The sequence below is a fragment of the Capra hircus genome, chromosome 2, assembly GCF_001704415.2.
Source record: "Capra hircus breed San Clemente chromosome 2, ASM170441v1, whole genome shotgun sequence".
Taxonomy (NCBI): Eukaryota; Metazoa; Chordata; class Mammalia; order Artiodactyla; family Bovidae; genus Capra; species Capra hircus.
The window spans coordinates 108,984,223-108,997,274 of record NC_030809.1 but is presented as its reverse complement, the minus strand read 5'-3'; the positions used below and the strand labels follow the sequence as shown (position 1 = coordinate 108,997,274).

Genomic DNA, 13,052 nt, shown 5'->3' with positions numbered 1-13,052 from the left:
GAGAATTAAGCCCTAATGTCCTAAGGCATCTGCTGTCTGCATTGAGTTACCATCTCTCCATCGCATCTAAAGTGGTATTAGTTTCCATCATCCTCGGGGAACTGAGAAAACACCCACTCACATTATTTTCTGTGTCCTGTGGCTCACATGAGGAACACTGGTTGAGAATATGAACATTTTTAAGATTCTTTGCACTTATTGCAAATGGTTTTCTAAAATAATTCCTCGAGTAAATATTACCAATAGCAAACATTTGATTTGTGGTCATTTTTGATAGAGTGGCTATTACTGTTTTATTTTGGCCTCATACATTATTTTATTTTGCACAATTTGCAAGATTTTAGTTCCTGACCAGGGACTGAAGCCAGGCCCACATCAGTGAGAACACAGAGTCCTAACCACTGGACCACAATGAGATTCTTATTATTTTTCAAAATATATTACAGGTTATTTCTGCCAACTGAATTGTTTTTTCTTGGAAGGTAGGAAGTATGGATTGAACATATAATTATGAAGTGATGACTCATTTTGACATATGATTTGTGGAATTGGTTTCATTTCTTAATATTTGCACTTGAAATTTTATAATATTTTTCACAGTATCTAGTAAACTGCCTTGAGCACAGTTCAGTGAATGTCCTCTGAAAGAATTTGTGAATCCAGTCTGGAGAATCAGACCGGACAGAGGAAGAACAGCTGGTGAATGGAGGAAAATAATGAAATGGAACAACCCTGGTGGACCCATTTCTATCTCCCACACTTCTAATAAATTCTCTTTTAATTGAGTTCAGCCAACTTTCATTATATGCCTTCATGAATATCACATGTTACTCCTGTCATTTGTAAACAACAGAGAATAAGAATACACAGTGTAATACGTGAATCAATGACTTGTTGGTATAGACTCAGTATGTACAAGCCAGGGAAACAGTAAGGAAGGGAATCCTTATTGGTTAAGCTGAGGCAAGGATGACTCAACAGGAACATCTCAAGTGGGTCTAGTGGGGCTTGATTTGGCATTCAGGGGGCAGAGGATAGCTCAAAGCCAGAGGAGAAGTTTAGAACCTAATAGAACTCATGCGGGATAAGAGGAACTGTGTGAACTCATAGGAAGAGGGAGTAAAGTTCCAGTGTTTTCCAGCATGGTGGTGGCAACAAACCAGGAAACAAAAAAGATGAAAGGAAACCTTTCTTTTCTTAATGGAGATTCTGGCTTCGAGTAGATTCTCCATGTGATTTGGATTCTTAAAAAATCCCCAAAAACCTAGGGTTTTAAATATTTTTAAAGCTGAACTGAATGGAGGTTTTTTGAAATATAAGTAAATGTACATCCGATCACCATCAGAAAGACTTTATAAGTGAAGAAGATAATGTCCATAATGTTTCAATGTAAAAGTAGGGACTGCTGAAAGTGGGGTGTGGTGGGAAGAGAAGGTGGAGGAAGACCCTAAAAGGAGAAAAAGACACTGAGAAAAAGGAAGGCGATACCCAGTAAGAGCCTCTGTAGTTAGTAACAGCTACATCTAACACACCTTGAAGGCCAGCTAGGTGTGCGCTACACCAGGACGTGTGCACTACATCCTGGCAGCAGTAAGACCACAATTATCCCCCATTGCTGTGAGGTAGACAGGAGGGTGAGGTGGATGGAGACGGAGAGGTTAAATGTGTTTCTCATAGCCCTTGAAGGGTGCCTAGGAGCAGTGATTTCTCTCCCACACAAAGCCTCCTTGGAAAAAGAAAAATAAAAAACCAGGAATGCATAACTTACCTGGAAGCAATTTTCCAGTGTGTTCTCCCATTTCAGTCTGGTAGAACAGCTTGCCACGTTTTTTTGGTAGTAATTTTCATCTTCTTTCGATAACTTCTCGGTTGATTTTTTCAGTTTATTGAGGAGCTAAAGTAAAACATCAGTGTCACATATTCAGGAACACATTTATGAAAGTCTTTGGTAATTCCAGAGAAAGAATTACATGCATCCCCATGATGAGTTTCTCATCTCCCAGCTAAAGTCACAAACAGTAACAGTAGATGATGAAATCAAACATCTTTCTCAGAAAACAGGGATGTCAGAACTGAAAGGAAGCCTAAGGCCCTTTCAATAGGATTCCTTCAGTTTTCCTATGAGGAAACAGAGGTCCTTAAATATGATGTGATATGTCTGCTTTCATCAGATGAGGGACGAGGCCAAATGACAGGTGAGGAGAAGCAAGTTCAGATCAGGAAGTTGCAACTCCAGACTGTAATCTACTGGTGATTCTTGTACTCTTATTTAGTAAATTCTTTAGTCCTCGGTATTTCTTACGGGCACAGGTAGTTCAGTTCAGTTCAGTTCAGTCACTCAGTCATGTACGACTCTTCGCGACCCCATGAATCGCAGCACACCAGGCCTCCCTGTCCATCACCAACTCCTGGAGTTCACCCAAACCCACGTCCATCGAGTCGGTGATGCCATCCAGCCATCTCATCCTCTGTCGTCCCCTTCTCCTCCTGCCCCCCAATCCCTCCCAGCATCAGAGTCTTTTCCAATGAGTCAGTTCTTCGCATGAGGTGGCCAGAGTACTGGAGTTTCAGTTTTAGCATCATTCCTTCCAGAGAACACCCAGGGCTGATCTCCTTCAGAATGGACTGGCTGGATCTCCTTCCAGTCCATGGGACTCTGCAGTATCTTCTCCACAGGTAGAGGTTTGTACAGTTAGATGATTTGTAGAACTGGGATTAGGTCTGGAACATTCTGTCACTTCACTATGTAAACTCTGCAGTATAACTCTGGAGTCAAACTTCAGGATTAGAGTCCTGGTTCTAACTGCCGGTGAGTTACTTAAAGTTCACAAGACACAGTTTTCTCATCTTTGGGATGGGCATAGCGATGTTCCCACTTCATTGTATTGTTTGTTTTCTGTTTTATTTGTTCGTTTGTTTTTGTTTTTGTTTTTGTTTTTTGCTTTTGGCCACACTGCATGGCATGTAAAAATCTTAGTTTCCCAACCAGGGATTGAACCTGCTCCCGCCGCACTGGAAGCGCGGAGTCGTATCCACTGAACTACCACAGGGGAATCCCCACTGTGTTGTCTTGAGGAGTCCAGCAGGTGATGCAGGCACACTGCTCAAAATTTATCAGTAGCATAGCACTCAAAGACAAGGGAGCATTACTATTACCAGTGAAGAGCCTGTGGTTGTTCAGTCACTCAGTTGTGTCCGACTCTGCAAAGAGCCTGATACATGCCCTTCTTCACTGTAAGTTATGGACAGCTTGACAAGTGCTTTCCTACATTTGTCAAATGGGAAATCTCCAGCTTCCCCTCAGGGATCCTGATTCCTGATAATCTGCACCTTAACAAAGAGCCCCCCTGGCCGATCACCCTAACTGGCCATTCTGATGGTAAAAATCAAAGTAATACAAAACTCTCTGGACCAGGATAGCTTGAATTGAATCCTCAAAATCTCACATCTTTGAGAAAGGAAGACATTGCATTATAAGAAGGATTCTCAGACTTTAATATGCCTAGGAATGACCAGACATTCTTGGAAATTTTCAGGGTCCCACAAGTAGCAATATTGATTCGGTAGTTCTCTAGCAGGATTGGGAAATCTGAATTTTCATTGCCTCCTCAGATGATTCTGAAGCAAATGGTCCCAAGGGTCCCTCTGATTTAAGCAGTTTAAGAGTTTCAAGGATAGAGATAAATGTTTTTAAGAATGCCCCTCTTTATGTTTAAGGACGTTTTAACGAACATTTCAGTAATGAACATTCATCCAAAATGCTGAATGTTAACACATTCACTATTATTCCAGTTCACATGCTGGCCATTCAGCTGTCTCTCAGCTCTGATGTATGGTCTACTCAGGACATGGTTGGTCTTGCATATCAAGTGCAATGAGCCATGTATCCACAGAGACATGAGCTTGTGAATTTTAGCCTAATAATGATACAGAGAAAGACTCGAACGTGCACCATGCTATACTTGGCCAAGTTATTGTTCTCTGGTTCTTGTTGAGTGTGCCCAGGCCCCTAGCAATAAAAATGGAGTCGCTTTGGAGGTGACAACTCACGTTCATCAGCCTGCACTATATAACTGTTGACTAGAAGTTTCTGCTCAGCAAACTTACAGCAAATAACCCCAAACAGATACCGAAGAATGGAGACACATATACTCTAATTTAAGAAACTTTTCAGAAACTTTTCTTAAATTTGTCAGATTAAATACTTTTTCTTTGCTCTTTTCTTTCTCTTGGAACAAACATCTCATCCATTCATTCATTCATCAACATTTCTTGACGCCACAACTGTGTCATGTACTAGACACTGGGAATGGATAAAGGGATACATAGGCTCCTTCTCTAGTTGGGGACCAACACAGACCATTGCTGTTCTGTGTGATAGATCCCAGGATGAGAGAAGTATCACAGAGTGACCCCTGTGTGAATAAACCTAAAATGAAAGTAGGAATTGGTTAGGCAAAGTAGCTTGACGTGGTATCAAAAGCACATTTTTGGTGAGGTTGGAGCACACAGTTTGAGAGGAAGAACAGCAAGTGAAAGCGCTGAAGAGTTAGGCAAGGATCAAGTCAGGGAGGGTCTTAAAGGGCCACACAGAGGAGTTGTTCTTTATTCTGAGGTCACCTGGGTGTATTTTCAGGCTTTTTAAAGGAGAGTGATACACTCAGATTAAAGTTCCAGAGAAGTGAGCCTGGCTTGTATATGGGGAATAGCTAAGGGGATGCAGCACTGAAAGCCGAGACACCAGTTTGTCACCTGGAGTAACCCAAGTAGTGATGACAGTGGCCTGGGAGGGAGTAGTGGCTGTGGAGAGAAGTATGTGCAGACAATTCAAGAATGATTTAGGTTAGGACTTAGAATTGGGAGGATATGATGGATGGTAATATTCAAAGTTATGAAAAGGCATAAAAAATACTTTTAGTAGAGGGGAGGGATGGTTTTGATTTTGGATATTGAGTTTGTTTGAAGTGCCAGAGTGCAGTTTAGAAACTGGTTTGGTTTGGAGATATAAACTGGCGTATCATCGGCAGAGACATAGTAGATGGAGCCTTGAGGAAGTATTTGTTGAGTAGCTGTAGTTATTGAGCACTTGATATTGAGAGTACTGTGTCAGACTCGAGATACAAGCCGAATAAAACAGAATGAGGCCCAGGAGGGATATCATCAGACACAGCAATATGAACAGTTCGGGCAGAACAAGGAAGTCCATAAAGGAGCTTAAGAAAAAATTGACAGGGAAACCAAAAGAGTAAGATTTGTTGAAGTTGAGAATATTTCTAGAAGGGGAAAATTAATGGTGATTAATGCCCCTATGAAATTAAATTGAATCAGAACTGGAAAGCACCCATTAGCTTTAGCAACAAGGACCACATTGTGTTTAAGGTAAGAACATTCCTAGCAAATTGGTGGGGAAATCTTGGTGGTTGCTTTGAGAAGTGAACAGATGAGGAAGTGGAAACAGAGCACAGATAACCCTTTCAATGAATCTTGCTGTAAAAAGAAAGAGGGACTTTCCTGGTGGTCTGTTGGCTAAGACTCTACGCTTCCAGTGCAGGGAGGCATGGGTTCAATCCCTGGGCAGGGGTGGGGACTAAGATCCCACATGCTGCACAGCGCAGGCAAGAAGTCAAAACATAAAGAGATGATATGTGGAGAGGAACAGGACTCTGGTCATGGAGGGCGTCTCCCTGACTCTTTCTACTCTCCCGAGATGGAGGGAAGTTGAGAAGGCTGATGGGAAGCAACTTAGAGAGGAGTCTGTCTGAGACCCAGGAGAGAAGGGAATAATCAAGGGAAGGGTCACTGAGAGGAGGCGGGGATGGGAGTTAGAACGCAGGATGAAAAGCTGGCCTGTCCCTCTGCGCTGCAGTAGGCAGATGGCCGTGCTGGCCGCTGTGTTCTCTGCGACGCTGTAGGTGAGATGATCTGCCGAGAGTGGATGATGGCGACCGAGTAGTGAGAAGCTTGAAAATGTAGATCAGCTTCTGGGGAGAGTAAGGACAGGAAAACAAGGACTGACGAGCGGCACCAGACCAGGCCAAGATCATGGGCAGGCCTCTGCGAGAGGCAAAGATGAGTGCCGCTGTAGGTGTTTAGCCTTGGGACTGAAAGTGAGAAAGCTACCAGATAAAGTGATGAAGGCGGTAGGGGTCTGTGATGTAATGACAGCCAAGGGTTATAGTTAGCAGGACCAGCTTGGAGAAAGGCGGGAGGAGGATCACAGACTTCTGTCTCCCTGGAAAGCGGCTAATGAGGGAAGGAAGCAGAAATTCAACACTTGGCTGCCCATGCTTTTCCCCTTGTTATTCCCTGACGTCAGTGAAGAATAGCTTCTAATGAGGGCCCCAAATGCCTACAGCAGGGGCCCAGAGCTTAGGTTTTTAACCTACTTTGGTTTTGCCTCCTCCTTGGAAGCTATCTCATTATTTAATCCTTGTTATTATGATCATTTCAAACTGTGAAGATTGACACAAGAACCCTACAAAATCTTGCTAACAATGAATTTAAGTTATTCAGCTAATAGTTTCTCAGGTGAGATGGAGTTACTTGGTGATGACAATTCTTGTCTTCTTTTAAGGATGTTTTGGGTTGCAGTGTGTGGCCTGCATTTTCTTAGAGGGAGCCCATCTTTAGGGGAAGATATTGACTGTTTCAGAAGTTTCCAGTCTGGGGTGCACATCACAAGGGGTATGCAAGATAATTAGTATCCCAATAATATTTGTGTTCATTTCTGCATAAAGAGAGTGTTCCAGCTTGCTCTTATTCAATATGTGAATTGATACTGGTGCCCATGCATGGACAGTTGAGGATTCTGAAGTATTCTGGAGGGAGAGTGGAAATTTTACAACATGAGATGCTGATGTGGGTCCTTACACACATTTCTTCACTCTCAGTATCTATGTACATGTGTCCGTCATAAGGAGTCTGGATCATATGGATTTGCAGATGTATTATCTAGCTTTATTTATTTATTAACTTATATTTTTGGTCTCACCACTCAGCATTTGGAATCTTAGCTCCCTGACCAGGGATTGAACACGAGTCCTCTGCAGTAGAAGCTCGAAGTCTTAACCACTGAACTGCCAGGGAAGTCCTCATCTAGCTTCAGTTAGGTTCATACACAAAATTGACACATGCTTTATGCAGATTTCTGCTGTGAAGCTATAGGTTGATGTTGACAATGCAAGCACGAGAAAGCCGCAGGAAATGCTAACAATACAAATGCAAGAAAGCCACAGGAAAACGTCAGAGCTCCTGCTTTCTCCAGCTCAGGATGACGGCTGCATCATCACCCGTGTGAAAAGGTGAAAACTGGCGTGATCTAATAAGAGCTGATAAGAAGCTGACCAAAAACTTGACATTATAAGCGGACATACTAGAAACACGAACTTATATTTCACTAAAGCTGAAACTCTAGTACTTTGGCCACCTCATGTGAAGAGTTGACTCATTGGAAAATACTTTGATGCTGGGAGGGATGGGGGCAGGAGGAGAAGGGGACGACAGAGGATGAGATGGCTGGATGGCATCACTGACTCGATGGACGTGAGTCTGAGTGAACTCCGGGAGTTGGTGATGGACAGGGAGGCCTGGCGTGCTGCGATTCATGGGGTCGCAAAGAGTCAGACACGACTGAGCGACTGGACTGAACTGAACTGAGGGTTAAGGCTGAACCTTGTCCCACATGTGTATTTTATTTGTATATGTCGCTGAATGACTATATGAAGTCATCATGATCAACTAATCACTGAAAATATTATTTCATTTTTACCACATCCTTCAAATATTTCCACTTTTTTATGTTTTATAATGTTTATAACATTAATATAATATAAAAGTATAAATAGGATATATAGGATAGGTAAAGTACATTATATGTTATGCATATGTATATCTTACTTATTTGGGGTATGAGCTTGTTTGGGGTGTTTAATAGTGCTCCTTATCAAAAACACTGGACACTGGTTTGCTTTGTTATCTGTTGATAATACCTTTCAAAAATATGTGGAGACCAGAAATAACTTTGGATCCCATCTCATACTCTGCCACACTACAGCTCTGCAGAGACCCCACACAGAGGTGGAGTCAGCCAATTCTCCTGTGTTCACAGCTAACGGCAGGAAGCTCATCCATCTCTAAGCCACATGTACTCAGCTGGCCATGAGATGTTACCTTCTGCTTCTCCTTCTCAGTTGTAATCTGCTTGGAGCTTTCTACAAGATGGAAAAGTGCTTCATGCTTCTTGGTGCTAACCATCAATTTCTTCTTGGCCTAGAGTCGAAAACATACAAGAAAAGCAAAGAAGGATCAGAAACTAGTGTCAAGAGAAAAACTCTTCTGTTCTGGAACAAGTTATATACACGTGCTAGCTTGAGTGATTGTGTATTTTTAGTTCTTTATTTATGCCCTCACCCCAAAATCTGCTAAAACACCACAGTGGCTAATATTTTGCCCTGAGAACCATTGTATATTTTTTCATTGCATTGAGTTCATTCAAGAGGGTCATATATTTTGTTAAATCATTGATGGCTAAGTCTACAAACCATAATTGAGGTCATTTTAAGATGCTCTCCTAAAACTTAGAGCAAAAGGAAAATTTTGCTCCCTGATGCTCTGGCTTGAGAGCTGGGCATCTGCCTGACATCCTGCGAACTGCCCTGAATTTGCAGCAGGCAGGTGGAGGGAGGAGTTGGAAAGGAAGAGCATTTAAAGTACCCCTCCTCTGCTGATGCCTCCCACCTCGGCACGGATTATAATTTAAGTGATTGTTCTCTGTTGCCTACAGCCCCAGCTCTGGATGTTCCAGAGATAAATCAATAGAATCTGGTTTGAGTTGGATTCAGCCTGTTCAGGAACTGGGTCGATTGAAAAGGCTGTATGGTTTTTCACCTCAAGTTGCAAGGACTGTAAAACCAGATAATGAAGGGGAAATTTTACGTCTCTCTTCCCCTAGGAAATCAGAGGCAAAGCCTTCTGAATGTCTCTAAACACGTGAAACCTCTATAAAAGGGAATTCAAGGAACAAGCAGCTCAGAGAGCCCGCCTCCTCCCACCTTCTGTTGGTCACATGCCTGCTGATAAATGAGAGCAGGAGGCAAGAACATTTGGTCCTTTAAGGCTTTTCACTTGCATCTCCAAAACAGACTATGCTTCATTACTGAATGAAGACATGCTGAATCCCTTGAATTGTAACTGGAGAGAAAATTATTATAGCACAAGCATTTTATGTTCTCTAATTTCTCTGTCAATCTTCATAAAAATAAAATCATTTTACTTAGAAAAATTACTTGGTGGAAACTGGGAAATAAGAAGGGTTTTTTTGGTTGTTGTTCCTGAAAGCAGTGACAGCTACTGAAAATGGTTTCTCTTCCCATCTATTATATCAAATTTTCCATGAAAGCTGAATATTTAAGAATGAATTTTTGAAAACAAACTTGTTTGAGAAAGCTCATAAATCAAGAGCAAACTTGGAAACAAATGACTGGACACTGTTTGTGGGATGTTCACATATTTACTATAAAAGTGATTCTCATGAGCATCCTTTTACTGGGATTACTATTGTCAATATAGAAATTCACTTTTCTCAAACATTTATAATTAATGTCCTTGTCTTAGGGAGCCCTCGGTTCTAGCAGCAGCTTCAGAGGCAACATTGAGGGCTGAAATGGGGCCCCCAGTTTCTGAAGGTGTTTCCCCTTATTTGGCACTCATGAGTGTCTACTTGAGAAAAAAGGATCTTTTGGGGCACCGGTACTTTCAAGATGAAAAAGCAGAATTTCAACTTTGGGAGTCCAAGTCTTCTCAAAGGGGATCATTGGGTTTTCTGAGCAGATTCCCTCTGCACTGGCTTCTAGTCTTTCCCACTCAAAATGAATTCCTTCTAAACTGGATTGTTCTAGAATAATCTTCTGTACATACATATGGGCACCATCTGTGATTCTCTCTGCTTACGACCATATAATGATGCCCTAAATTCTCACATCAGATCATAACTTCTCTCCTTAGAATCATTCACTATTTCCTGCACACATGTTATTAATATCTAGCCAGTATAATTTAAATTACATGAAACAAGAACCATGTCTTAGTGCGGCATGCTGCACAAGAAGTGAGTCGTACATATTCACGGAATCAGTACAGGCATTCCCCTTTACACATCTTTACCCATCCCTCAACCATGCTGCTCTCACTGGAAAAACAGAGGTCATGAATGGCCTTCTATAAAAGACAAGACCAAAACTCAGTATTCATATCATGCCCTAAGTTACAAATTATACAGAGAGGCAGTCAGTGTAGGTAATGGTTAAGGTCAGTAACCTGGAGCTCAGGTTACTTGGTTCAACTATTAACCAGTTTTGTAACCTTAGAAGATTATTAACCTCTGTGTCTACACTTCCCCACCCATCTATAAAATGGGACAACACATAGTCATATACCACATTGGTTGGTTTTTGTGATGATTCAATACATAAATATATATAGCACTTGACATACAATAAAAGCTACTTATTAGCTATAAATGAAAGCCATATTTGGAGTTTTGCTCCTCTATAGATTTAGTTGAAAGGTTTGTTGTTGTTGTTGTTGTTGTTTAGTCATTAAGTTGTGTTAGTCTCTTGTGACCCCATAGACTGTACCCCTCCAGGCTCCTCATTCCATGGGATTTCCATGGACATATCTATATAATAACTCAGATGAGGAAACATTCTTCTCTTCAGTCAGCACTTACAAATACTGACACTAAAGTACATGGGGCTTCCCTTGTGGCTCAGATGGTAAAGAGTCTTCCTGCAATGCTGGAGACCCAGGTTCGATATCTGGGATGGGAAGATCCCCTGGAGAAGGGAATGGCAATCCACTCCAGTAGCCTTGCTTAGAGAATTCCATGGATAGAGGAGCTTGGCGGCTACAGCCCATGGGTTTGCAAAGAGTCTGACACAACTGAACACTTTAACTTCAGAAAAAAAAAAAGATCCCATTTGTGCAAATGCCAAAAGCTTCAATCCTAAATATTGAGTTTATACAAATGACATTTGTGTATACTTGCCTTAATTTGTTGATTCCAGTTGCTAATGACAAGATTTGCTGTCTTCTCAACTTCGTTATCAAGCTATCAAGGGGGAAAAAGGGAAAAAATTTTTTTTCTTTTTGTTGAGTCATGGTGTTGGCTTATTAATTATAGTACAATTAGTATCATAAGCAATAGAAATTTAAAAACCTTACAGTGGACATATTTCCTGAGAAAGTAGCCAACTCTCTTTTCCTCAGGTCAAGAATCTTATCATAGGATTTAGTATGAATGCATTTGGTTGGTAAGATAATCATTTCTAATATATAGTTATATTTAAAAAAACATAAATGGGTACAATCTGTGTGGAGTGGAGGAGGAACTTGTGTAACTTGATATCATGTCTCATCCTGTCACTTTCCTTTTCTGCTTCATTCTGTGGAGCCCACACTTTAACACCCTGAGAAATGGTAAAAGTCCTTCAGTGGTAACTTAGCTAAGTGTCTTATAATTTCTGAAGTGAATACTGCTTTAATTTTAAAGAGATTGAATCCTTCATCATAATTAACTTTTTCTCCTACTTTACAATAGCCAGTGGAACAGTAATAAAGCTGATGAAAATGGACCTAAGCAACCTCATAAGGAGACCAGATTTAAGTGAGGGTAAAACCTTTTACCCAAACTATAGACCTTTCCTCTAAACCCTTAGACCAGCCATCATTCAACCACCTTGAGATCTAGCAACACTGTACTTTTATTTTTTCTTATCAGTTCATTAAACTTGGATTATATATTTTATTGTAACAAATATGATTAAAATAATTTTATGCATTGTGCCACTTTTGACTTTCTGTGGCTGAAATGCAGATTAAGTTCACTTTAAAAATTCAAATCTTTTGTGAGAAAATGTGATAGGGTGATAGGGGTGCAATGTTATTTAGTCACTCAGTCATGTCCAACTCTTTGCGACCCCATGAACTGTAGCCCACCAGGCTCCTCTAGAGGTCCATGGGGTTTCCCAGGCAAGGATACTGCAATGGGGTGCCATTTCCTTCTCCAGGGGATCTTCTAAACCCAGGGACTGAACCTGTGCCTCTTGAATTGGCAGGCAAATTCTTTACCACTAAGCCACCAGGAAAGCCCAGGGGTGGAATAGGGGTGGGCAAATATGAAACAATTATGAACTGAACCAGCAGTGTGGGGACCGTGATATTAATTATCTAAAGCAATGGGATAAGAATCATAGCACTGTGTCTGATTTAGTAAGTACTAAGGAAATGCTGGTGATTATCATATTATTATGTGGTATGAAAATATTTTGTAATTAATAAAATATAGACTAGTGTTTAATTTCTATTATGATGATTTGCAAAGGCAGAAGATTATATTACCTTTTTTCTGATAACTACTGTAAACTTCCCCATCATCCTAGCCCTAAGGAAGGCATCCATTCTAGCAAAAATACATGGATGTTCACCCAACATTGATTCAATTTCCTGACTTAGTTTCATAAGTTCAAATAAGATTTTTTCAGTATCATTTCTCTTCTATCAGGGCTTTCATAAATCCCCTCATCCTACAGACTTACCACCTTTAAGACTGGCTTTCTCTGGCTGTGGTCACTTAAAACTCTGCTTAGCTACTGCCCCTACCCTTTGCAAAGACCTGCTATTACTCCTCTGAACTTCTCACCTTACCAGACAGTGACACCATCTCTATTAGAGCTAAGCAGTGTTTATTAAATACCCCTTTATGTTGCCTGGAAATATATTTTGAAGTACTTACTGACTATATGATGCACAAATAAAAGGAAAAGGAGCGCAAATGAAACTGTTCCGGAAGGAAAAGTACATAGGCCATACAGATGACCAGGTGCCCTGAAGTATTATTTATTTTTCTTTAATTTTAAGGCTATTTGATACCTATAGCAATACCTATTATTGCTTTAAGCTAATCTCAAACTGAAAAGTATAAAAAAGCATTTCCTCTTAAAATTGTGTTTATAATTCTATTTACTAAAGGAATACTTATTTATTGAAAAGCAATA

At 40.8% G+C, this 13,052-nt stretch overlaps 1 protein-coding gene across 3 annotated transcripts in view; it reads right to left on the bottom strand.

Moving 5' to 3' along the window:
• NOSTRIN (nitric oxide synthase trafficking) overlaps nt 1-13,052 on the bottom strand; it is a 66,082-nt gene that overhangs the window by 17,750 nt on the left and 35,280 nt on the right. For all 3 annotated transcript variants that reach the window (XM_005676014.3, XM_005676013.3, XM_005676015.3), the window contains 3 exons: nt 11,045-11,107; nt 8,170-8,268; nt 1,769-1,894 (listed from right to left, as the gene is read on the bottom strand). In XM_005676014.3, the coding sequence (XP_005676071.1) occupies nt 1,769-1,894; nt 8,170-8,268; nt 11,045-11,107 (288 nt within the window). The remainder of the gene's footprint in view (nt 1-1,768; nt 1,895-8,169; nt 8,269-11,044; nt 11,108-13,052) is intronic.